At 50.2% G+C, this 26,324-nt stretch overlaps 2 protein-coding genes across 2 annotated transcripts; both read right to left on the reverse strand.

Moving 5' to 3' along the window:
* Positions 1-9,549: 9,549 nt before the first annotated feature.
* Positions 9,550-18,951, reverse strand: CNPY3 (canopy FGF signaling regulator 3). Its single transcript, XM_059400440.1, has 6 exons — positions 18,688-18,951; positions 14,001-14,124; positions 13,227-13,323; positions 10,583-10,705; positions 10,205-10,322; positions 9,550-9,855 (listed from the first exon to the last, which is right to left on the reverse strand). Exons 1-6 carry the CDS (start codon positions 18,848-18,850, stop codon positions 9,641-9,643), a joined length of 840 nt encoding a protein of 279 aa, XP_059256423.1. The 5' UTR covers positions 18,851-18,951; the 3' UTR covers positions 9,550-9,640.
* A 1,959-nt stretch (positions 18,952-20,910) lies between these two features.
* Positions 20,911-26,324, reverse strand: PTCRA (pre T cell antigen receptor alpha). The gene is made up of 5 exons (XM_059399077.1): positions 26,170-26,324; positions 23,961-24,020; positions 23,055-23,375; positions 22,108-22,152; positions 20,911-21,466 (listed from the first exon to the last, which is right to left on the reverse strand). Exons 1-5 carry the CDS (start codon positions 26,225-26,227, stop codon positions 21,159-21,161), a joined length of 792 nt encoding a protein of 263 aa, XP_059255060.1. The 5' UTR covers positions 26,228-26,324; the 3' UTR covers positions 20,911-21,158.

Below are 26,324 nucleotides of genomic sequence, written 5' to 3' on the forward strand. Positions count from 1 at the left end.
CCCGAGGCCGGCCGCCCCACCTGCCCAATGGCAGGTGAGCGCGGGGACACGCCCCTGCTGGGCTTGCCGCCCCGGGGAGGGCACCACCCGGCGAGGCGAACCAGCCCTTCTCGCCTGCGGGAAGATCCCGTCCCCCAGGCGACCTCTTGGCGGGAAAGGGCCTGCCCAGCCCCACCCCCTTTAAGCCGGGCCTCTGGAGCACTCGGGAGGGGCCAGCAGAGGGGGCAGCGGTGAGATCGCCCACTCCACCGCCACCTAAATTGGGTAGAGAAAAAAAAAAAACTTGCCAGTCCACACCGAGTTCAGCGCCTCGGATTGGACCGACCCGGGCGAAGGAAGGTATTAGCATATCTAAAGAAGGACCGTCCGCTGAAGGAGGCCCGGGTCAGCCAAGAAAGGGAGGAATAGGAAGTATCTGGGGATAATGCTAGTCCGGCCACCCAAGTCCAGGAGCAGTTCTGGCCCAGCGGGTCGTGGCCCACCTGGAGGCAGGTGCTCATCTACGGTGGAGGTAACGCTTAAGCTTTCCCATGAGTCGGCTAAGGCGGGGTCGGTCCTTTCCTCCCAATTCTTCACTGACTGGCACCCTTCTAAGCACAATTTGCTGTTTGAGGCCCCTGTTCGAAACCCAGCATTACCAAAAAAAAAAAAAAGAAAAGAAAAAAAAAGAAAAAAAAAGAATAATAAGTAAACATAAAAATTAAAAAAAAATATCTTAAAGATTTTATTTTTAAGTAATCTCTGCACCAAACATGGGGGTCAAAGTCACAATCCTGAGATCAAGAGTAGCCTGCTTTACTGTGACTGAGCCAGCCAGGTGCCCATAAAAGTCTGTTATTTTTAAAAAATTTTAGACGGGGGGAGGGGCAAAGGGAGAGGGAGAATCTCTAGGAGGTTCCATGCCCAGTGCAAAGCTGGACACTGGCTCCATCTCACAACCCTGAGATCATGTCCCCAGCCAAAATCAGGAGTCCGGCACTTAACCAACTGAGCCACCCAGGCACCCCTAAAAGTTTTGAAATTTTGTTATGTTTTAAGATTTTATCTATTCACTTATTTTAGAGAGCAAGAGCCAGCCAGCGTGCAGGGAGGGGCGGTGGGTGGAGAACAAGAGAAGGAGGAGGGCTGAGCAGACTTGCACTGGATACAAAGCCCCACCTTCGGCTTGGCTTGTAAGGACCCTGAGATCAAGAGTTGGGCCGCTGAGGGACGCCTGGGAGGCTCAGTCCGTTAAGCTGCTGCCTTCAGGCTCAGGCACGGAGCCTGCTTTTCTCTCTGCCTCTGCCTGCTTGTGCGAGCTCTCTCTCTCTCTCTGACAAATAATAAAATCTTTAAAAAAAAAAAAAAAAAGAGCTCGCTGCTGAACAAATGAGCCAGCCAGGCGCCCCTAGAAGTTTTAATTTTGTAAACACTATCTGCTTTCAATAGAGGTACCCACAGGGTGGGAAGTCCAGGGTTAGGGGTGGAAAAGCTTGGTGCCCTTGCTGTTACAGCACTCGCTGTCACTTCATAAATTGGCCGTTGGACTTGGTTGGTGCACATCTACACATCTCCGCAAAGCAGATCTCTTTCTAGGACAAGACCCTAAACTCAGGTGGATTCAGCAATATGATGCCCCCCAGTGAAGCCCAAGACAGCAAGAACAGCCTTCCCCACTATGTTGGGCTTCAGAAAGAGCTAGGTATGGAATTTAGAATGAAGGAGACTCCCCTATGCTCACCCTTTCATTATCTATAGAATCTGGGAGCTAGAGGAACCCCAAAGATTATATAATCATTCTTTTAAAAAAAAGATTTATTTATTTGACAAAGAGAGAGAGATCACAAATAGGCAGAGAGGCAGGCAGAGAGAGAGGGAAGCAGGCTCCCTGCTGAGCAGAGAGCCAGATGCAGGCTTCATCCCAATGACCTGTTCTGAAGGCAGAGGCTTCAACCCACTGAGCCACCCAGGCACCCCTGTAGAACATTTTTTTGTGATTGGTTTGCAGCCTTTAGAGGCTTAAGGCCATACTCTCCATTCTGATAAGGAATTGTATTTAAATACTCATCTTTTATTTAAATATTGATGCTTACAATTTTTAAGAAACATATAATTTTACCCACACAGCCATAATATGATTTTTTATTTTATTTTTTATAAAGATTTTTTAAAATTTTTATTTGACAGAGAGACACAGCAAGAGAGGGAACATGGCAGGGAGAGGGAGAGAGAGGGAGAAGCAGGCTTCCCACCAAGCAGAGAGCCCAATGAAGACCCCAGGACCCTGGGATCATGACCTGAGCTGAAGACAGATGCTTAACGACTGAGCCACCCAGGCGCCCTCTAGTACAATTTTTTAAAACAATATGAATACGGGGCGCCTGGGTGGCTCAGTGGGTTAAGCCGCTGCCTTCGGCTCAGGTCATGATCCCAGGGTCCTGGGATCGAGTCCCGCATCGGGCTCTCTGCTCAGCAGGGAGCCTGCTTCCTCCTCTCTCTCTGTCTGCCTCTCTGCCTACTTGTAATCTCTCTCTGTCAAATAAATAAATAAATCTTTAAAAAAAAAAAAAAAAAAAAAACAATATGAATACTAGTGGTAAATTTGGATTAAAAAAAAAAAATAAAGGTTTTGAGTAGCTTGTAAGTATACTTTCCAACCTTTTTTGTTTGTTTTTTAAGATTTTATTTATTTGACAGAGAGAGACACACAGAGATAGAAAACACAAGCAGGGGGAGTGGGAGAGGGAGAAGTAGGCTTCCTATGGAGCAGGGAGCCCGAAGTGCGCTCAATCCCAGGACCCTGGGATCATGACCTGAGCCAAGGCAGATGCTTAACAATGACTGAGCCACCCAGGCACCCCATCCATTTGAAAGAAAAGATTTTTGTTCTAAAGTTAATAATTATTTGCTTTCTCATCCAGAGGCATTAAAAAATATGTCAACATCGTAAGACACATGACATTTCATGTACCTTTTTTCTTTCTTAACTTTTAACCATCAAAAGCATGTTTTCTTCTCCTGACCTTAAATTATCAGGCCTTATTATCATGCTTTCAATGACTACATCGAGTAGATGTCACTTGTTTAATCATTCCCCAAATCCTGAACATTTAAAATTTTTCAAGAGAGTGAACACTTGGATAATTACAATCAATTTTCCAAATGGAATTTTTCCATTAATCAATACTGTTACCCAAAACAAATGTTTGTTTCCACTCTTCTCTACATGAAGATGTTATTTCTTGATATTTTACAAGGTAGAAAATTTTATCTAAGTGTTGTAATCTTTAATTGCCACCAAAACAGACCAAATAATTGCAGTCCTGCACCCCTAAATTGTCATGTCCCCGCCCCGTGCACGGATGCATACTGCAACTGCCTCTTGTTCTGTTAGTTCAGCGAATTTTAGAGAAACTAAATGTGAGGCATTGGGCTGTGGAAGAGACCATCACAGACTCTAAGTCAATTTACAGTCTGACTTAACTGAAAATAAGAATAGAGGGGTTTTAAAAAATTAATTAATTTATTTGACAGACAGAGATCACAAGTAGGCAGAGAGGCAGGCAGAGAGAGAGGAGGAAGCAGGCTCCCCACTGAGCAGAGAGCCCGATGCAGGGCTCCATGCAGGGCTCAATTCCAGGACCCTGGGATCATGACCTGAGCTGAAGGCAGAGGCTTTAACCCACTGAGCCACCCAGGTGCCCCCAAAATAGAGGGTATTTTTAAAATGCAGTGCTTCCCTGGATTAGTTGAGTAGAGTAAATTCTTCATCCCCAAATGTGTGATGTTTTCCAAAAAACCTTAGCTTGGGACTATGGCTGGAGCTGGACCAACTCCCAGGCTATTCCAACTTGAGGACACATTAAAATCCTAGAATTGTGAAGTATGTACATACGGTAACTACAAGTGAAGGGCATCCTGTTTTTGTTTAGATTCAGACGAGGTAGAAATTTTTCAGAGGATGGATGCCAGTTTCTAAACTCCAGTCCAAAGGAACCTCTTGTCTGCTATGTCTCCCCAGACTGCACACTGGGACGCTGGGGGAGGGGAGGGGAGGGAAGCCACCCACCCACATGGACTCTGCTAACAGATAGATCATGGTGGATTCCTCTTCGGACTTTTTAATATATCATATAAGACCTAATTTGCTTTAATAAAGTCCTGTTAAGTGAGTGTAAAATTGATCCCTACATTGGTGGACTGCCACACTAATGAAAGGTCACTCCTTTACCATTAAACTTAGTGCACCTGCAAGGATTCCACCAATGTTTCAGAAGAGAGGTTTTCTTTGACCATTTCATGCTTTGTTATAAGCAATTTAAAGGTGTGCTAAAGTCCAATAAGACCTCTTCAGTATAAACCAATCTGCTCACTGAGCTCTTCTTCAAATGACACACTATTTGAGCCCTGGTAACAGGCTGCTTTAAGCAAGCATTGCTTATTGAAACAGCTGACTTAGCACATGCCATCCTGTCTTGATGCGATGAATGGTAAAATACCAAGACCACTTTGGAGAGTAATTCCTAACCAAATAAAAATTTGACTTTTTGAGTGTTTTGTTTATTTGTTTTTAAAGTTGGCTCCATGCCCAGCATGGAGCCCAACATGGGGCTTGAACTCATGACCCTGAGATCAAGACCTGAGCTGAGATCAAGAGTCAGAGGCTTAACCAACTGAGCCACCTGGGTGCCCCTTGTCTTTTTTGTTTCTCTCTCTCTTTTATATATATATATATTTTATTTATTTATTTGACAGACAGAGAGAGGGGGAAGCAGGCTCCCTGCTGAGCAGAGAGCCTGATACAGGGCTCGATCCCAGGACCCTGGGATCATGACCTGAGCCAAAGGCAGAGGTTTTAAACCACTGAGCCACCCAGGCGCCCCTGTTTCTCTCCTTTTTGAACAGAGAAACTTTTACATGTTTATATGTATTTAGGGGTGGTGGTGGTGATAGGTGTTGCCATCTCTGGAATTGGTAATGGGCTCAGCCTGCTTCTCTCCCTTCTCGATGTGCAACAACACCTCCTTATAAAGAATCACAATCATTTTCACAGAAGTTTAAGTTCTGTTGGCTGGGACAACCTTAATAGATGGAGAATACAATTTTAAAGAATGAATAAGTTAGGGTTCCTCTTCAAAAAACTAAACAGGAGCCAGCCCTTGAGGGGCCCCTGGCAGGCTCAGTCAGCAGAGCAGGTGACTCTTGACCTTGGGGTTGTAAGTTTGAGCTCCACATTGGGTGCAGAGATTACTTAAAAAAAAAAAAAAAAAAAAAAGCCAGCCCTTGAGAGCAGCATGAGGGTCAAGCTGGCTTTCAGTTATACACAACTGTAAACTCTGAAAAGGGAGAAAGGTTTGAAAGTTACCTTCCTTGGGCTCAGGTCATGATCCTGGGGTTCTGGGATTGAACCCCACTTTGGGCTCCCCGCTCAGCAGGAAGCCTGCTTTTCCCTCTCACTCCCCCTGCTGTGTTCCTTCTCTCACTATGTCTGTCAAATAAATAAAATCTTAAAAAAAGAAAAAAAAAGAAAGTTATCTCCCTCCTACTTCTCCACATTGAACTCTTAAGACTGTAGCTGCCTGCCTTCTAGAAGAGAGCCATGTAAGGGGGTTTAGCGCCCAAGCCAGCCCATAGCGTAGGGTGCTATGGCACTGTGGCTCTCTCCCAGGACACCAAAGCCAGTCCACCAGGGGCTCATAACCTGCTTGGGCCACTTACAGAATGTGACCTTAGGGAAGTTACTTAACCTTTCTGTGCTTCATTCATTCAGCAGCTATTTACTAAGAAGCTACTCTGTGCCAGGTACTAGACTAAGTGCTGGGGATAGACCAGTGAACAAAACAGACAAAAGTCCCCGTTCTTTCTGTGGTGGGAGAGGTGTCTGTGGGGAGGGGGCACTGATAATCATGTTTTTCAGGAACTGGGTGGTGGGGACTCGGGCATTCAGTTTGTAAAAAACCAGTGAGCTGTATACTTAGGTATACTTTCCTGTATGTGCTTTACCTCAGTAGTTTCTAGGAATCCCTGGGCTTCAGGCCATAGCTATGGTAAATCAGTATGTAAAGCACAGAAAGCTGGGCTCCTCGCAGGGTCCACACTGAAAAACCACCTGCTGTTATTGCCACAAAACTCCTTAGAAAAAAATGGGCCATCAGGGGACGCTCAAGAGGGATTCAGCAGCTTCAGCTGCTAGGCACAGCCCACGGAGCCTTCCTCTCAACCAGTTAGGAGAGGGCTGTGCATGTCACACACACACACACAAAACAGGCTTTAAGACCAAAAAAAAAAAAAAAAAAAAAAAAGGAGGAGGGGTACCTGGGTGGCTCAGTTGGTTAAGCATCTGCCTTCAGCTCAGGTCATGATCCGAGTGCTGAGACCAAGCCTCACATCAGGCTCCCTGCTTGGTGGGGAGTCTGCTTCTCCCTCTCCCACTCCCCTGGCTTGTGTTCCCTCTCTTGTTGTCTGTCAAATAAATAAAATCTTTAAAAAAATAGAAGAGGCATTTTGCTCTTACTTGTGAACTCAGGGGCTGCAGGGCCACTGGGGACATGTGGCCAGCTGTGCGCTGCACAGATTCCGGATCTGAGGGGCTGTCATTCCTATTGCAAATAGCATGGGTTTGCCAATTTATTATGTTCTGGCGGCCAAGTGTCTTATCCTAAGATTTATATTAAATACATGACTTTCTAACAGATGAAGTCAAAGGTATTAAGAGCACTGTCTTCTAACTCACAAAAAAGATACCGTGTGGGAATAACATCCAGAAACTGGGAAATAGAGGAAACCGCTTTCTAGAAATTGCCCTTTAAAATAAATACAGAGGAAGGCCTGGGTGGCTCAGTCGGTTAAGCTTCCCACTCAGATCATGATCTCAGGGCTGCAGGATTGAGCCCCTCGTTGGGCTCCACACCCAGAGAGGGGCCTGCTCAAGATTCTCTTTCCCTCTCAAAATAAACTAAAAAATAAATAAAATGAACACACAGTCCCTGGGTAGCTGCCCGAGACTTCACTCCCAGAAACCGGCTTTCTAGTTGGTTCATCAGCCTTTGCGGTTCTGGATGATGGAAGTTTCTGCCACAGACTGATCCTTTCTGAATTCTGACTGGCTGTGCCTCTGAGAACAAGACCCTGACATTGACTTCATGGAGGTCCTGCTGCCCGCTCTTTGCACAACACCCTGTGTGGGTGGGCTCCAGCTGGCCTCCTCTTAACAGCTTTGTTAGATAAGCAAGTCCCTAAGCCACCAAGTATGAGATGGGCCCAGACATCTGTCTAAGAGGCATTCCATGTGACACTCATGTTCAGGTGAGTTTAAGAAATCCTGTTCTAACAGGATTTCCAATAAGGGGACTAAAATCTAGTTAACCTGAGCTCAGCCAGACCCCTCCCTCACTTCATGGAGAGACAGGGTGTGGGAGAGCAGGAGGCAGGAGGCAGGTTTGGAAAGGTCTGGATGTGTGGTGGGGAGAGGAAAAGAAAAACCTGGGGAGCTGGATCTCGCCTCTGGCTCTTCGAGGCTGGGCCAGGGAGGCGGTTGCCTGCTGGGGTAGGTGGGTGGAAAGCTAGTGCGTGTGCAACACGTCCGGCCCTTTGGGGGGTAGGGAGAGGAAGGTGCTATCCACAGCAGCCACAGGTCAAAGAGCAAAGCAGTCACAGCACCATCTGCCCTCTGCTCTGGGACCGGGCCTGGATTGGGCCACCAGGCCTACACCCCAGCAAAGGGACAGGTCTTTGTCCTATCCTACTTTAGAGATCAGTGAAGCTCTGGATCCGGACATAAGCCAGGCACTCAAGTGCAGTGTGTTAGAGGCAGAACAGGGGTATCAGAGACTAGCCACAAAATCCTACAGTCCAGGGGGCTACAAAGAGTTTCCCAGCCCAGAGCTCCAGGTTCCTGAGCTCCAGTCCCGAGTCCAGGGCAGGAACTGAGCCTCTACCTGGAATCTCACTAAGATGGGTGGGGGCAGGGGGGCTAAACTCTAGAGGAATCATCCTCCAGGGACGTTTCCAAAGCCTCACCAACCAGAGGAAAACAGCTCCCAGTTTGCTCCACCCTCTCTGGCCCTGGCTGTCCCACCTCACAGGAGAAGGCCTGAGCCCAAACTACAAGAGCTCCCTTCACCCCCAGTTATTTCAGACCCTGGAGCATTTCCCTGGAGTCGGGGTCTGTGGCACCCCACTAGGCCCAGGCCAGAAACATGAAGGGGTCTGCGGGGGTGATCCCTGGGGGCCAGGTGGGGGCATGGTGCTGGCAGGACCTCCTGCTACTGTCTCCTTCTAAGAAGCCATAGTTCCTTCCTCCTTTACTTTGGGAAGAGGTTTATCGGTAGGGGTGGAGTTGTGGCTAAGAAGCCAAACCAGTTTAATGTGGGTCACACTGCCAGTACCAGGTGGCAGCCATGGGGTAGTAGAAACACAACGGACCCAGAGGCTGAATCCTGAGTCTCAGTTCCCCAGGTACACTTAACAGCAGGACTTCGGGCGTGTCACTTCATTTGGGCCTCAGTTTTGCCTTCTACCAAATGAGGCTAATGGCACCCATCCCACAGGAGTTGTACGGGTTCACATTAAAGCCCGGCAGGGGGCGGGGGGGGGGGGGAGCGTGTACAGTTGTCATTACCACTGTTATTGAGCATCCTGATCCCTGCCCTCGGGGCAGAATGGGGAGGTGCCTGGGCCTCCTGCAACTTCTCCCTGAGGCCAGCCTTCCTATTCCTCCCCGCTCCCAGAGAACATGCTGGAACCTGCACTGGGGGACTGGAGTGTCCTCCCCTCCGGGCACAACAATTAGAAAGAGCGGAGTGCTAAGTTGTGGTCATCAGGGAACAAGGTTCAAGATCAACAGGTAGAGCAGATGGAGATGGGAAGGAGGGCGGGATCTGGTGGGGTCATCAGTAAACAGTTTACACAACAAATGGGAAGGCCTTCCAGGAGAGAGGAGAGGATGGAAGGCAGCCAGGTGCCCAGGGCACAAGTGAGGCCCCTCCTGGCCTGGGGAGCTCAGGGAGTCCAAGGCAGCTCAGTGGGCAGCTGAGGGGCAGTCCAAAGCCTTGTGCTGGGCCACGTCTCCAAACAACCCGGGCCCTCCCTGCACTTGCTGTTCCCCAGAGCAGACAGACCAGCCTCAGTGATGGGAGGATGGGAGCTGCCTCTTTGTCCTCAGCCCCCCACGGCTGGAAGGTAAGGGGCAAGAAAGAGCAACAAGGGCTCCGGGCCTCTCTGAGGAGCTGGAGGGGACTCAAAAATTGGAACAAAAAAGGCCAAAAGGTTTTTACTCTGTGAGCCCTGGGGAGGGCCAGGCAGAGTGCCAGGTGTCCACAGGAGGGGTCAGGGGTGGGGTGGCCTGTAGTCTTGCTTCCCCATCGGGGAGAAGGAAGGGGAGGTGAAGGCTGGGGTGCCCTCCCATGGACCCCACACCTGCCCCTCCGGAGTTCACACCGGAGTCCCCCACAGGCAGGAAGTGGAAGGGCCTGCCCGAAGCTGGGGTCAGGAGAGCCGTTTGGTAGAGGGAGGAGGCGAGTTCTTCCCTGACCCTGTCTTTCCTGGTGGCAAGCCGCCAGGCAGGGCCTGGAACAGGACAGCTGTCCGCCAGCCAGAGCGGGGTCCCGGATTCCTCAGGTTCCAGATCAGAGGTCTCGGTTCAGGGGGCACTGGGTTAGGCTCAAAGCTCATCCGGGGGGCTGTGTGTGAGAGGGGACGCCTTCTGGATGCCCTCATCCTCATCGGGGCTGGGGTCTTCCTCCAGGCCACCTAGCTCCTTCCTCTGTTTGCTGCCGCCGCCCGATGCCTTGACCCTGCTGCTCTTCTTTTTAGACTTCTTCCCTCCCAGGGCGGCTGTGTCCCCCTTCTTGCCGGACCACTGCTCTGCCAGGCAACCTGGGGTGAAGAGAAACACCCGCGACGGATTGGTTTGCTGGGAGCAGAGCACTGACGATGGCGGGGATGAGGGTGGGAGCAGGGACGCAGAACTGACACCCCGCGGAGAGTCCCTGTCGCCTGCCTCACTGAGGCCCCAGAGGGGTATCTGCATCCCCTTCCTGTGGTTCTGCACCTGCTTTCAGTACCTCTTATTCCACCCTGTCCCCTCAAGCTCCCCAAGGGCAGAGCTGCGAGGATGCCTTCTATTTCTTATTTCTCTTCAATCCTCATACCCACCTCCCCTGAGGGGGAGCGAGCAGTAAAACGGAGGGCACAGAGCCCTGCCCTCTCCCGCCGTCACACTCACTGGTGTCCTTGCCCTTCAGCACGTGATTGGCGCAGAGAAACTGAGTCAGGTCTTCCTCCTGGTGGTTCCTGTACCAGTCCTCGATCACCTCCTCAAACTCTTCCACCAGCACGTCACACTACGAATCACAACACGGTGCATTGGCAAAGCCCCAGCACTGACTCGCTCCCTGGGGAGCTCAGCTGAGTCTCACAAACCACCGCAGGCCAGGCAGATGGCTGTGATTCCCCGAGAAAACTGAAGCTGGAGAGATGAGACGACTTGACCAAAGCCCCCCAACCCTCACCCTCAACTCTTGGTGGCCTTCTTCAGCCACAGACTTGGTCCCCACGCTCCCCTGTGAGGCAGGGCAGCCTCTGAAGGCTGAGAGGCCCGTACCTGCTTCTTGAGGTCAGCCACCTCTGCAGAGGTCTCATTCCACAGCTCGTAGGGGATATCCATCACCACCTTGACCCCTTTGTGGACCAGGTTGTGCAGGGTCTCAAAGGTCTCAGACATGCCCTGGAAGAGGCAGCGGGTCTGAGTGGCTTAGAGTGTTCTCTACCCCCCACCCTCCTCTCTGGGTAGTGCTGGAAGCCCGACCAGCCAGCTGAGTCAGGGCCCTCCAAGGCTTCTCATACTTGACTTCACCTTCTTCTCCCCTCTTTCAGGCCTGCCCCCCACAACCCCTACACACCTACACACTCACATACACACACACACAAACACACACACACACACACACACACCACGGCTCCCCACACCTCAACCTTCCAAAAAGGACTGCTGTTCGCCTTCAGGCTCTTTGAATGGCTACTCCTTTTCCAGGAATTAAGTGTGTCCTGGCTCTTTCCCCTCACTGTGCCCAGGAACACTCCCTCATGTCTAGACCCACTGCCTACTCCGGCTTCTTCCTGGGGCTTGTGTCTTTCCTGGGCCGGAAGGGGGCAGGTGAGGCAGTGAGGACGCCTAGTTCTGCAAAAATATTTCTGCCAGCTACCTAGGTCTTCTCCCCAGAGACTCCATCTATACACTGTCCATTTCCTCTTTCTTCCCAGAGGCGATGCATGCAAATACAAGCAAATCCACATACAAATGTATCATCCTCTCTTGCCCCCACCTCTTATACAAGTGGCAGTAGGTGTCAGCCACACTATTCTGTCCTTTGCCTTTTTTACTAACAGACCTTGGAGACAATATGAATTCAACTCATAAAGAGCTGACCTCATTCTTTGTTTTGTCCACCGAATGGCCGTATCAATTTATTTAGCCACCAGTGAATGAGTGGGGTGTTTCTAACTTTATTGCTATAGACAACAGTTTTAAACATTTTTATATCAAAGCAAAACACAGATTTATTACTAAATAAGAGTACAAAATTCGTACAAATTTTATTTTATTTTTAAAATATTTTATTTATTTACTTGTCAGAGAGACAGAATGAGCAAGGGGAGTGGCAAGCAGAGGCAGAGGGAGAAGCAAACTCCCAGCTGAGCAAGAAGCCTGATGTGGACTCAATCCCAGGACTCTGGGATTATGACCTCGGCCTAAGGTAGACACTTAACTGACTGAGCCACCCAGGTGCCCCTTTATTTTATATTTTATTTTTTAAAGAGGCTCCACTCCCAGCATGGAGCCCACTGCAGGGCTTGAGCTCACAACCCTGAGATCAAGACCTGAGCTGAGATCAAGAGTCAGATGCTGGGCGCCTGGGTGGCTCAGTGGGTTAAGCCGCTGCCTTCGGCTCGGGTCATGATCTCGGGGTCCTGGGATCGAGTCCCGCATCGGGCTCTCTGCTCAGCGGGGAGCCTGCTTCCTCCTCTCTCTCTGCCTTCCTCTCTGCCTACTTGTGATCGCTCTCTGTCGAATAAATAAATAAAAATCTTTAAAAAAAAAAAAAAAAAAAGAGTCAGATGCTTGGGTGGCAGTCAGTTGGGCGTCCTCCTCTTGGTCTTGGCTCGGGTCACATCAGGGTTGTGAGATCAAGCTTGGCATGGACCCCTGCGCATCAGGCTCTGTACTCAGCAGAGTCTGCTTGAGACTTTCTCCCTGTCCTTCCCTCCAGTGCACACATGCACTTGTGCTTTCTCTCTCTCAAATGAATAAATCTCAAAAAAAAAAAAAAAATTAAAAATTAAAAAAAGGAGTCAGCCACTTAACCAGCTGAGCTACCCCGGTGCCCCTAAATCTTAAAGATAAAGTCTCTAAGATTTCTGCTGCTTAAGACTATCCCTCTAGGTTCCCCAGGGATTTCTAACTAAAAGACTCCACAAGAAGGGTACTTAGGTGGAGAAGTATGCGAGACAAGTCTCTTACCATATGGGCCTGGCACTGAAAATGTTGAAGCAAAGAACTGTGGGCCTTGTGGTAAGAAGCTCATTCTTCAGGGACAGAGGCATTTGTGCACAGAGTAAGTGCATTAAATGTCACACAGGAACCCTGACAGAGGTCCAGGAGAGTGCCCTGTGGGCCTAAAGGGATAAGGTGATCACTGCCGCCCTCAACCCTGCTGTGTCTTCTGACATCTCCTCTAAACCCCATAGCACTGCAGTCTGAGCTCTCCCTGAGTCAGTGGTCAGCCTCCACAGGAGAGGGGGAGGCATTTCAGATGGGGTGGGTGAAGGAGGGCCCAGTTCACTGGGAACTGGGTGGCTCAGTCATTGGGCATCTGCCTTCGGCTCAGGTCATGATCCCGGGACCTTGAGATCGAGCCCCGCGTTGGGCTCTCTGCCTGGCAGGAGGCCTGCTTCTCCCTCTCCTGACCCCCTGCTTGTGTTCCCTCTCTCGCTCTGTTTCTGTCAAATAAATAAATAAAATCTTAAAAAAAAAAAAAAAAAAAAAAAAGTACCTATTGCCACTGGAAAGTCAGAGCACTCAGGAGGCGAGAAATGCAAGTAGCAATCGGTAAAGCAATCGGTAAAGATCGGGTCAAGGCCAAGGACGGAAGCTCCCTAACCAGGATCTTCAAGTCACAGCCACAACAACAGACCACTTAGATACATGCAGGCCTTGCCCTGTGAGGAAGGACAAGCACAAACCCAACCTTGGCAAACCGGTTGCTGCCGGTCCTCTCCTTGTGCAGGCTGTAGTCCAGGAGCCTCTTGCAGATGGTCTCAGTGACTTCGATTAAGCGTAAGTCCCTGCAGAGACAGGAGCACAAGAGGGACTGAGCTCCTTTCCCAGCCCCAGCGGATTAGCGTTCCGTCCCTCCAGCCCTGCTACCCCAACACCTGCGCATCTCACCAAAGGGAAGTCAGAGCTGGAAGGAAGATAGGTCATCTGGTCTGGGGGCTCTGAAATGCTGGAACACAGACCAGAGAGACAAAATGTAACAGCTCTATGGGAAGGCATCCTTTATAAAGCAAAGTGATTCAATATTTAGATGTTTTTCTAAGGCAAAATGTATTAAATTTTGATGTCAAAATATTTTATTTTGAAAGGATGATCATGGCTGATGAAGGTTTTTTGGGGGCTTATTTTTAATATTTATTTCTGGTAAAATTAAAAGTGGGTAATCCTTAGTTATTAATTTTTTTTTAAAATTGCATTGGCCCATGAAATCCAAGAGTCTGGGATGAGATAAGGTCGAACCACCTTGCTTTGACAGAGTCTTTGACAAGTCTGAGGCTCAGTGGAAGGAAGGGATTTATGAAGATCCCACAATTAGTTGGGGTAAAACCAGCGGGCAAACTCAGGTGTTGATGAGAACTGCCTCCCTTTGGTGGGTTTGCCTGGCTGGGAGGGAGAGGGAATTCCACGTGACCGAAACCTTTAGGAACAAAAGAGTCCAGGTCAGTGGGTAACCCCCTTCACTTACGACTTGGTGTATTTGACGCCGGAAGCCTTCCGATCCAGGATGCCATAGCCTGTGTCGATCACTTCCTTGGTCTTTCCTGTCTCCTCAAAAGCAGACTTCAGCTCCACGGCGACATATTTACACACTGGGGGTGGGAGACACAGGACAGCCCACTGAGCCTATGTGAGTCTGACAGGAAGGAGCCAGCTCCCAGCCAGATATGCCATGGTGGGTGCCTCTCCAGACGGGGTCAACACTCAGGGCAGGGAAGGAGTTAGCCCCAGACCACCACGTGGAGGTCACTGGGTGATACTCGGCTCCAAGATTCGCTGCTCCCTGTCCAGTCCTGGCCCTTATCCTACTGACTCCATTTCTCCCAGTTGCTTCTTGCCCCCCCCACCCCCTCTAATCATTTTAAATTTTCAAACATATAAAAAAGCTGAATGAGTATGAGTAATTATACACCTTCCACTCATTTCAACAGTTTGTTCATGATCTGCCACAATCTCTCTCCAGTATAAGAAATAAAATAACAGAATAATACAGTAATATAGCTCAACAGCATATACACTGTTTTTGCTAAACCATTCTGAAAGTAAGTTGCAGACAACATGACCTTTCACCCCTCAAAATGCCCTCACGCATCTCTGGAGAACAAGGATTTTCTTCTACCAACCATAAAAACATACTGATCCTCGGAAAATGAACAATAATTCCAATATCGCCTAATACTCAGTCCGTATTTAAATTTCCCCCATTGTCCCCAAATGTGCGGTCTGCCTGTTTTATGACTTGATTTCATATGCTGTTCTGGCTCCACCACTCTGAGCCTACCAAGGTCATCTGCTCCATCCCCTCCAAAGGCCTTGCTCCCACCAACTCTGTTACATTCATCCTCTCATTTCCTCTTACTCTTCCTCGGTTACTAAGCAACCCCTGTGTGCCAGGCACTGTCTGGGGATTCGCAGCTGAAAAGAGTTTCCTCCCTGCCAAATACATTCCAATGGAGTGATCACCGTGCGTAAGGAGTAAGGAGTATTGCCGCTGAACGTGAGCTTTGCCCAAGGCCATGGGAGAGCGCTTCATGCCTTCTATGGGCTTTTCTACCCATTCTCCCAGCCTCACTTTTATTATTATTATTTTTTTAAAGATTTTATTTATTTGAGAGAGAGTGAGAGACAGAGAGAAAAAGCATGAGCAGGGGTAGTTAGGTAGGGAGGGGCAGAGAATCTCAAGTAGACTGAGCCCAGAGCCTGATGTGAGGCTCAAACTCCGAGTTCAGGGCTCAATCTCATGACCCTGAGATCAGGACCTGAGCTGAAACCAAGAGTTGGCTGCTTAACCAAGTGAGCCACCCAGTGCCCTATAACCTCACTTTAATTTTTTAAAAAAGATTTTTATTGGGGCGCCTGGGTGGCTCAGTGGGTTAAAGCCTCTGCCTTCAGCTCGGGTCATGATCCCAGGGTCCTGGGATCAAGCCCCGCATCAGGCTCTCTGCTCTGCAGACAGCCTGCATCCTCCTCTCTTGCTGCCTGCCTCTCTGCCTACTTGGGATCTCTCTCTGTCAAATGAATAAATAAAATCTTTTAAATAAATAAATAAATAAAAATTTTTATTTATTTATTTGAGAGAAAGAGAGGAAACACAGCACAAGGTGGGGGGCGGGAGAGAGGAGAAGCAGACTCCCAGCTCAGTGGGGAGGCTGACACAGGGGACAATCCCAGGATCCTAAGATTAGCACCTGACCCAAAGGCAGACGCTCAACTGACTGAGCCACCCAGGCGTCCCACAACCTCACTTTAAAAAACATCCTCTTGGGGCACCTGGGTGTCTCAGTTGGTTAAGCGACTGCCTTTGGCTCAGGCCATGATCCTAAAGTCCCAAGATCGAGTCCTGCATCTGGCTCCTTGCTCTGCAGGGAGTCTGCTTCTCCCTCTGACCTTTCCCTCCTCATGCTCTCTCACTCTCTCAAATAAATAAATAAAATCTTTAAAATAAAAAAATAAAAACCTCCTCCTGGGGCACTGGTTTCCCTCTGCCCCTCCTCCTACTCGTTCTCTCAATGGCTCTCTCAAATAAATAAATAAATAAAATCTTTAAAAAAAAAATAAATAAAGCCTCTTCCTTCTGCAAAGCTCTTCTGGGCCCTCCCCCGACCTGTTCTGATTTCATCTGGGTCTCTACAGGATCCATGTTCTAAGAGCTCTTGGTCACTTTGTGTCTCCCCAACTATAAGGGTACACAAAGTAAGTATCACGTATTGGACTTTTTCTATATTCCTCTAGTCTGGGACTCTGTGTTAGATACTTAAATATTGCAAAGAGACTGTGTTTGTGATGGAGCAGCTTCTGATGCCTCTGAACAAATATGATCTATAGACTAAATGCCACTAGTATTGTTATAATGCTGACAGCAGAATTTGATAGAAGACCAATTTACCATCAAAACCCCCCACCCCCGAAACCAAAAACCAAAAACCAAACCATCCCCTGAAGGCTTGCTTGGTAAAATTTTATAACATATACATTTAATATATGGCTTGGAGAACTTGGAACACATGAAAAATTCCATGTGATCTCAGAGTCTGCCACGAATTGAGGCGGCTCACCTCCCTGGCTCTCTAGCCAGGAACACCTGTCCCCCTCCCCCTCTCCGTTCTGCACTCTGGGTAAGCTCATCATTTTTCTGGCTTTTGCCCCCTTCTCCCACGCCCTCAGTGTGTAGGATTCCAGGCCCTGGGGAGCTGGAACCTCCTTTCTCTCTTGTGCCCATCAACCACAACCCTGCTTCTCAACTCATCCAAACCTTACCTATTCAAGACTCCCTCTGGGGATCCCACCCAGAACTAGACTTGGAGGAGACTCATGGCACAGACCCCAGACTCTCATGGATACCCACCTACTCTTTTTCCAGGCAGGTCCTCCTTCCTCTATGCCAAGGCCTATTTTACTCAGGCTTTGGAGCCAGGAGGCAGGCTTTGTGGACCAGACACAGTCAGCATTTAGTAATAAAGGTGCAACAATGATAAATAAGAGCAAATACACTATTAAGAAGAGCCTAAGAGTTTGCCAAGCCATCCTGTAACTGAAAATTCCTTTAAAACTAATCTTTATCGGGATGTCTGGGTGGCTCAGTCAGTTAAGCGTCTGTCTTCAGCTCAGGTCATGATCCCAGCATCCTGGGATGGAGTCCCCAGTCAGCTCCCTGCTCAACAGGGAGCCTGCTTCTACCTCTGCCTTTCTCCCTCTCCCCTGCAACCTGCTTGTGCCCTTTCTCTCTGACAAATAAATAAATAAAATCTTTTAAAAAATAAAAGAAATTATTCTTTACCTACTACCTACAAAATGAGGCTGGACTAGAATGATCTCTAAGATGTTTGCCAGCTCTATGCTTCTGAGTCTGTGAATGCCTCCTAAGGGAAAGAAATGTGAGGTTCTCAGGCTATGAGAATAGAAAACAAAGAGAGGAAGTGAAACCCCCAAACCATACCATATAGGTTAGGACTAGAGCAAGAGTGAAAGGAAAGCATCCCAACTCTCTCCCTTCCTATTTATGGAAGAGAGGGACAAGGTACAGGCTAGAACCCACACTGCGAGCCCTCCCAGTGAAGTCGGCTCATTTCATCTTTCATTTCTCAAATGAAAGGATTATGTGTCCCAATCCACCCCATCCCTACTTCCCAGTGCTTAGGGAACATCTGGCCTGCTGTACGCTCTGAATTGGGATGAAACAGTTTTATAGCCAACTTTCAGAGGGGTCTGGGGTTATGGAGATGGCAAGGAAGGAGTGACTATGAAGGTCTGCATAGAAAAAAGAAATGGTGTGTCGGTAGGGGAGGTGCGGGGATGGGGGGGGGCGGGGAGAAAAGGTAGCCCATTCATAGTCCTGCATCACTGGCATGGGTGCTGGTGGTATTTTTCTCTCTCTGAAGTTCTATGCCTCCATCCCTGTATCTTTGGGATACACTTTCTCCTGATTCCTCAAATCCTCCTCCCTCACCAAATTCTCCCACGCTAGATCTACTCTTATCCCAAAGTGGCCCTATTTTTCTCCCCATAGGCCTCAGACCCTTCTCCTTCCTCCACACCCACCCGCAGCCCCCACGTGTTTGTCTTTATTTCAAAAATATTCCCTGGATGCCCACCAGGCACTGTGTGAATAAATATCTGAGACAAGGTCCCTGTCCTCGAGGAGCTTAAGGCTAGTGGTGGAGTCTATCAATTACACAGATAGCTTGTGGTGAGGGCCCTTCCTAAGGACAGTCATACGGACATTTTCAGTTCCTCAAACTTGTCCTTTGCTTCTTAGCCTGTAGGCCTCTGTATCTGCGGTTTCCTGAGAGACTCCCTCTTTTCATGTCTCTTCGCCCAGCTAACTCCTAATTACTGTTTGGTCCTCCTGTACGAATTCCTGACTTCCCTTTCCACACAGCCTCCCTCCCACCCCCCACACCCCTGTAGGCTAGATTAGATGCCTGGATCGTAACTGCTTGTTCTGCACCGGCTTGAGAGCTCCAAGTGACCCGAGACCTGATCTCTTGCCCCGCCCCCCGCGTCCCCAGCGTCCAGCACAGTGCCAGGCACACAGTAGCTTCAGTAAATGAAGAGGATCCTCCTGCTCAGGGAGCCAAGGCCCTTCCATCCCCCCACCCGACTCCGCACGCCCCGCCTCTCTGGCGGGATTCTCCCCCGGGGCCCCGCCCCCTCACCTTCGCATTTGCTGGGAAGTCGAACCCAGTCGGTCTCCTCGGCGTGCGCGGAGCTGGGGCCCAGCTCCGGGGCCGGCAGTAGCAGCAGCAGCAACAGTAGCAGGGAGAGAAGCAGAAGACAGCGGGGCCCGGGTCGGGGCGCGAGCTCAGGCAACGGCTCCATGGTCCAGCCGGACCCGACCCCAGCGGACCCGGCTGCGCTTCCTCCCGCGGCGCGCGCTGGGCAGCTTCCCGCAGCCGCTTCCGGGACTGCACACGTGCCTCGGCGTAACCAGGGCAACAGAGAGCCCCCCGCCCCCACCCGCGGCTGCCTCCGGCCACCTCGGCCCGCCCCCAGAGCCCAGGAAGGCCCGCGGACTACGCAGCCAATGGGCTTTCCGGGGCTTGCCCTGCAGCGAATGGGAGGGCGATCTTTTTTTCAGTCTTGACCAATGAGAGAGCTCATGGTGTCCTCAGTGACCTATGGCAGCATCTTTCCCCACCCACTAACGGATGTTCTGGGAGGGCCTGGAGGACTACGACGCGGAGGCGGGAAGTAGCGGTCTGGCCCTTGAATGGGAGGTCCGACTCTTGGATCGTGGTAGAGGTGCGGAAGGCAGTCTTTTCGGCCTTCTCCGCCTCCTTGCACGTCACTTCACTCCTGGGGTCGTAATGCAGCAAATGCTTATTAAGCACCTGTTTTTTAATTTTGTTATTATTATCGTTGTTGTTATTGTTGTAATTGCTAATCTCTAGTAGGCGCTGCGGGTGAGACCTTGGCTACGCAAACAGTCCCCAGTCTTCAAACTTAGTGCCAAGTGATCCTAGATTGGTCCCCTGAGAGCTAGAACAAGTCGCCTCCTTTCTGAGCCTCAGTTTCTTTTCTTTTTCCCTCCTTCCTGCCTTCCTCCGCAAAACAAGGATTTGGCTAATTACGATTGTATTTCCCTTCCATCTCCCCAGCAATAACCGGGTGCCTGACACGAGGAGATGCTCGGTGGGGCCCCATCTGCTGTATCATCAAGAGGAGGACTTTCTGGGTCTTTGGGGCTGCTTGGACTGCCCCTGAGCTGTTAGAGCATAGTTTGCTATCACCACCTTGGGGGAAAGAAGACTAAGGTAGAACCACTGGTCCAGCCAATTGTCCGGTGCTGCCCAGGAGGCACCTAGGTTCAGGTGAAAGCTCCCAAGATTCCTGGGAGTTGTTACTGGAGAAAGAAACCCCTGGAAAGCCTGGATCTCCTGCCAGTGCTGGAGAAACAGGCCACACGCTATACTGTGGGGGCCTTATATATTTTCAGCGCAAGAGCCCTTTTCAGGAAACAAAACAGGGGCGTTTGTGTGGCTCAGTCTTTAAGCCTCTGCCTTCAGCTTAGGTCATGATCTGGGAATCCTGGGATCAAGCCCTCCATCAGGCTCCCTGCTCAGTGGAGAGCCTGCTTGTCCCTCTCCCACTCCCCCTGCTTGTATTCCCTCTCTTGCTGTCTATCTGTCAAGTAACTAAATAAAATCTTTTAAAAAAGGAAGAAAGAAACAGGGCGCCTGGGTGGCTCAGTTGGTTATGCAACTGCCTTTGGGTCAGGTCATGATCCCGGAGTCCTGGGATGGAGTCTTGCATCGGGCTCCCAGCTCCTCGAGGAGTCTGCTTCTCCCTCTGACCTTCTCCCCTCTCATGCTCTCTCTTACTTGCTCTCTCTCTCAAATAAATAAATAAAATCTTAAAAAAACAAAACAAAACAAAACAAAACAAAATTTCTTTAGTGCCTGACTCAGGCCTGATGCTCAATGAATATTTGTTAAATGAATAATGACCCTTAATTGATTAATAAGGTGTAAGTTTGGAATTAACATCCATGCTCTTGGCATTGTACATGATCTTGCTACCCTGGGATCCTGGCCCTGTTCTTTTCTGTCAAGTCTGTACAAAACTTCATGTGGGGCCCAGCACCCCACCTTCCTGACTTCCTGGGCATCTCGCCCTGACCTCTCACAGAGGCTGGGCCAGGTTGAGGAGACAGAGTGGAGGCCTTTTCTGCCTGGCTGTGGGAAGAGACAGAGGTAGGACAGCTCCTCCCCAAACCGTCCTCCCCAAACCCCGGCATCACTCTGCAGTTCTAGAGTCTCACCCTCAGGAAGCCCTCTTCCTCAAGGGAAACTTCCCAGATTTCTGGCTCTTCAAAATTTGCCAGATTCCCTCCTCCCAGGGCAGACATGAATTCAGATGTTTCGTTTGTGTCATTTACGTTCTCCTTTAATTGTTTTCAGTTCTCTGCCCCTCAAATGTCTCAATACCTGTGGCACATCACCCTCCTCCCTGAGAAGGCCTCAGTCTGGGACAGGAGACAGAGCCCTGCGCCGGAAACTTCCATCTGCAGGAGAAGGCAGGTCACAAACAAATACTGCAAGCCTTAAGGAAGGAATTTCGGGGAGGCTCATGAGCACCGGGCCCAAGCTCGATGGGTAGAGAGCGTCCCCTCCTTCCAGCCTGGACTCTAGGGGGGCTCCTGGCCAGAACGGCGGGGCTGCGGCGTCAGCGGGGCGGGTACGGTGAGCCCTGGGCCGGTGGCCCCTCCAGCACAGCCACCAATCCAGGCGGCGGGGGCTGAGGGCCCGCCCGCGGGCGGAGGCTGCGGGAGACCACCGGGCGCCTGCCGGCAGGTGGGGGGCGCGGGGAGCCCGGGGTCCCCCAGCGCGGAAGGTGGGGCGCGGAGGCGGCTGCAGGTCAGGAGCACGTCCAACAGCAGCAGTTTGAAGAGTAGCAGTCGCAGCGCCCCCAGCCGCAGGGCCTGGCCCCGCGTCCCTGCGGGACGGAGACGAGAGGTTAGGGCCAGAGGCCGGCTTCAGCCCCAGCCCCACCCGCCCGAGAAAGTTCTCCGGGGAGCAGGGGCCTTGTCCTCCGCTCCTGCCATTCCTCCTCCCCGCCGTTCCCCAAAGCCTGGGGAAGTCCTCCTTGGTGTCTAGACTCAGCTCTAATTGGAAATAGTAACACATTCCTTCTTAGCCTTCATTTTATTTTATTCTCCCAAAACCAGGGGGATGCAGGCCAAGCAGGGATTAGCATCTGACGCAGAGAGGAACCGGACCCCTATTCTCTATTATGAGCGGAAGTAGAACTGGACTCAGTACTCCGTCTAGTGGGTGGTCTGGTCTCTCAGGGCTCTGACGCTGACACCATCTATCTGGGCTGCCCGGAGAGAGCTTCACAGAGCCCTCTGTTAGCTGTCGCCTACGCTTTTCAACTGGTGGCCAGGAATTAGTCTGGGGTCATAGGATCCACCCCCATCTACCCGTAGATAGACTGAAGCCCAGGCTTGTCAGTGCCCCAACCCAGCAAGGCAGCCTCTTCAGGAACTTCCCACCACGCCACCCACCGACCCCAACACGAGTGGGACCGTCATGCCAGACCCAAACAGGCTGAAGATCCTGGTCCTCAGTACTCACCCCTTAGACGCTCCCAGAGGCAGGTCCTGGCTGAGGAAGCCTCTCCTGGCAGCCAAGAGGAAGAGAATGAGTCTTTTGGGATGGGCTCTGCCATCCACCCAAACTCTGTGCCCCAGGCCTGGCAGGTGGCAGCCACGCATGGTAAGTTGCATAAATGGACAAATGAACAAGCACCAGGAAAGCTGAGCCCATTTGCTACAATGTCTCTCAGGGACTCAAATCTTTCTCTGTCCCCACTGTCCACTATTCTGTGTTCCCTCCCCCAACCCCTCCCCAAGGAAGCTGAGGTCTCTCAGCACTTTTAGACGAGGACTTGGATTCTTAGCAGCCTCCTTTGAAAGGCAGGGCATTTATTCAACAAACATTCCCATTTGGAAGATGCCAAAACTACCATAATCCAAAATCAGGAAGCCAGTCATCTAGTAATAATAACAGCTGGCTTTGGACACGTCCCTAAAACATCTCTGGCCTGTAAAATTGGGAAAATAATATGGTTTTCTTCATGAATATGAGGTGTTTCCAACAATGCCTGGCACAGTGTAGTCAATAAGTAGATGGTAGCGTTGTGTTATTTGATTGTCATTTGGTTCTGCTAGGTCAGGTGTCATAGATAGGGTGATATAGATATTAACCTTAGCTACATAAATCTAGATATCAACCCAAGGTAATAGGAGGGAGGCAGTGTAATTAACTCTTGGAGGTCATGCCTCAGAACCTGGATTTGAAGGAGATACTTGAGGCCTGGATATTTGAAGGAGTTGCAAACCCAAGACTCAGGGCCCTGAGGCCACCCTGCTCCGAACCCAGGCATCGCCTCATTTGGAGAGTTGGCACAGGGACACCCACCATGCCCCCGTGGGATCCTGACCTGTCTCCCAGCATATCCTGTTTCCAGAGTGTGTGGGAGGGGCAGGGAGCATCCACAGGGGCCCCAGCTCCGTCCCCACCTGACAGCTGTAGGGGCCGTGTGCTCTGGCTGCGGTCGCCAGCCTCAGGCCCTGTGTGGCAGACCAAGTTTTCCCAGGCTGCCAGCTCCTCGGAGGGCAGAGAGAGCTGAGCCAAGCTAGTCCAGGTGCCGTCAGCCTCTGGGGAAGGGCCGTAGGTGAAAGCATCCAGGGAGCTGCCATTGCCAGCTGAGAACCAGATGGGGCCCCCAAAGCCTGGGGGTGCAACATTGAGGACCAGGCAGACCACCAGTGTCTGCTGCTTCCCGTCCACCAGCAGCGTGATCGGCGGGGCCAGAGAGGGGAATGGTGTGCCCCCTACACCTGCAAGAGAGCATGCACCTGTGGTGGGCCGGTCTGTCCCTGCCAGCTTCCCATAATAGGCTTCTATCCTTCCATCTGGGTTTGCTTTCCATCATCCATCTCCTTCCATCCACTCATCCATTCCGCTCTCCTTGCATTTGCCCATCTGTTCATTCATCCTTCCCCCAGCAACCATCCTTCCTACATCTACTATTTTTTTTTTGAGATTTTATTTATTTATTTGACACAGAGAGAGATCACAAGTAGGCAGAGAGACAGGCAGAGGGAAGGGGAGAGTAGGCTCCCTGCTGAGCAGAGAGCCTGATGCAGGGCTCCATCCCAGGGCCCTGGGATCATGACCTGAGCCAAAGGCAAGAGGCTTAACCCACTGAGCCACCCAGGCACCCCACACCTACTCTTTCTACCTTCTATCTGTGTGTCTGTCCATGCTTCCAGGCATCCATCCATCCCTCACCCATCTATCCTATCTCAACCTATCTGTGCCAGGAACTGGGGATGTAACACTGATGAAGACATTGGCCCTGCCCTCAAGGAATGCAGTCCCAGGGGAAAGATAGCAGATGCAGCAACAAATTCTTACAATACCTGGTCGTGCCAGCCTCAGGAGGGTGGTTACCACTGGCCGGGAAGGGAAGGAAACAAGATCTGGAAAGAGATTAAAGAGGGTTTTGAATGTAACTTTTTGTTTCTTTTATCTGATTCAAATATGGCAAAATGTAAACCATTTGTTAATCTGAATGGGATATGCATAAGTGTTTATTTAATCATTGTCAGTTCTTTTCTGTAGGTCTGTTCTTTTTTTTTTAAGATTTTATTTTTATGTAATCTTTACACTCAATATGGGGCTCCAACTCACAACCCAGAGACCAAGAGTCCCATGCTGTACTGACTGAGCCAGCCAGGTGTCCCTAAAGTATTTTTTAAAGACCTTTGTTCAGATATACTTTATGTACTACTATACAATTCACCCATTTCTTTTTTTTTTTTTTTGAAGATTTTATTTATTTATTTGAGATAGAGAGTGAGAGTGAGAGAGAGAGCACAAGTTGGAGGGGACAGGCAGAGGGAGAGAGACACACAGGCTCTCCACTGAGCAAGGGAGCCTGATGTGGGACTCTATCCCAGGACTCTGGGATTATGACCTGAGCCAATGGCAGATGCCCAACCAACTGAGCCACCCAGGCACCCTACAATTCACCCATTTCCAGTGTATGTCTTTATTATTTAAGTTTATAGTTTAAAGTTTATGGTTTATAAACCTTATAAACTATAGTTTATAGTTTAAAAAAATTTTTTTAAAAGGGCGGGGTGCCTGGGTGGCTCAGTCATTAGGTGTCTGCCTTTGACTTGGGTCATGATCCCAGGATCCTGGGATCGAGCCCCACATGGGGCTCCCTGCTCGGCAAGGAGTCTGCTTTTACCTCTCTTCTCTGCTTGTGCTCTCTCTTGCTAGCTGTTTCTCTCTCTCAAAGAAGTAAATAAAATCTTTAAAAAAAAAAGAAAGAAAGAAAGAAAGAAAAGAATAAAAGAATAAAGAATTACCCCAGGATGCAGGAAAGGACACCGGAGGATCTTGTGGGGAGGTCAGAGAAGGGTGCTCAGGAAAGATTTCTTGAAGGTCAAAGAACAGATCTAGAAGCATGTGGACAGTAAGCAGCCTACTCAGGATTTGAACTCGGGTCTCTGACTCCTACTCCCGTAGACCACCCCACTTGGAAGGATGACTAAGATTTTGCTACATGATACAGTGCATCAAGCCTGGGACATGGCCTCAGGCAGAGTTGGGTGGACTCCCAACTTGTCTGCTTAATTTACTGAATCTTAATTGCTGCATCCATATAATGAGGTTAATAACACCAGCCCAGTAAAATTGTGAAGAAAAAAGATCATGAATGTCAAACACCTTGGCAGAGAAGTATTAGTATTATTATCAATGCTGATATAATAAGACATGACAAACAAAGGGGACAGAGAAAGCTAAGAGTGAGCTCCAGGACCCTCGAGCTCCTGAGCCTCTTCACTTATACAGATGCTTTCCCCAGGTTGAGTTTAGCATGTGCTTCCTCCACGAAGCTGCCCGGGATTGCTTCTCCTCACCCTAGCTGCCTCCTTCTCAGAGCTCGGACCTCTTGCCATGGGCTCTTCCTGCTCCACGTGGATGTGGTTTATCTCCCTAGCAAGGGAGAGCTTGTGAAAATACTGGGGGCCAGCTTTAGATCAAAGATGACCTTCCCCCACCACATACATGCAAACACGTGCATGTTTCTAGATGAAGTTGGAATTCTCGCCTCTAAACACAAGTCCTTTGACCTCATCCTCGATCTTTGAAGGACTGAGGGTAATACCCTTGAGAAGTCACTGGGGCCTTGCAACCTCCCCTGAGAGCCTACTGAGAAGGGGGAGCAGGGAGTGAACGTGAGACATTTTGAGCCCTGTGGGAATAGAGCAATCTGAGGGCAGGAGCCCGGGACAGGAAGGACAGGAGATGACCTTACAACATTGCCCTGTCTCAGCCCAGGCTACCCCATCTCCATCCTCCCTGGATGTCTATCCAGCTTGCTGTCATATCTCTACACCTCCAAGAGGCGACTGCCCAACCAGGGACTCCAACACAGTAGACTCCAGGGATCGGACTCGGGGCCCCAGGGTGAGGCAGCTGGAAGGCAGAAGATGATGGGGAAGGAAATGGTGGGCTTATGATGAGACGCTCGCCTACCCAGGGAGTACCAGAGCTGGGGAGGGGGGCTTGGGCCAACTAATGGGGCACAGAGAGGGAGGCAGGGAGGGGGCTCACCTGTGGGCAGGGCTGGACATCCGAGGGCCAGGAGAAGCAGCAGCCAGGTCCTGGCCATGGCCCTCCTGAGAGGAGGCAGGGCCCAGCTGCAGACTTGAGGTGTGGGCTGTGGGAGGAGGCGCCCGCAAGACTGTCTCCCAGGCAGCAGGCCCAGC

This window comes from Mustela nigripes, chromosome 5 (genome assembly GCF_022355385.1).
Source record: "Mustela nigripes isolate SB6536 chromosome 5, MUSNIG.SB6536, whole genome shotgun sequence".
NCBI classification, from domain to species: domain Eukaryota; kingdom Metazoa; phylum Chordata; class Mammalia; order Carnivora; family Mustelidae; genus Mustela; species Mustela nigripes.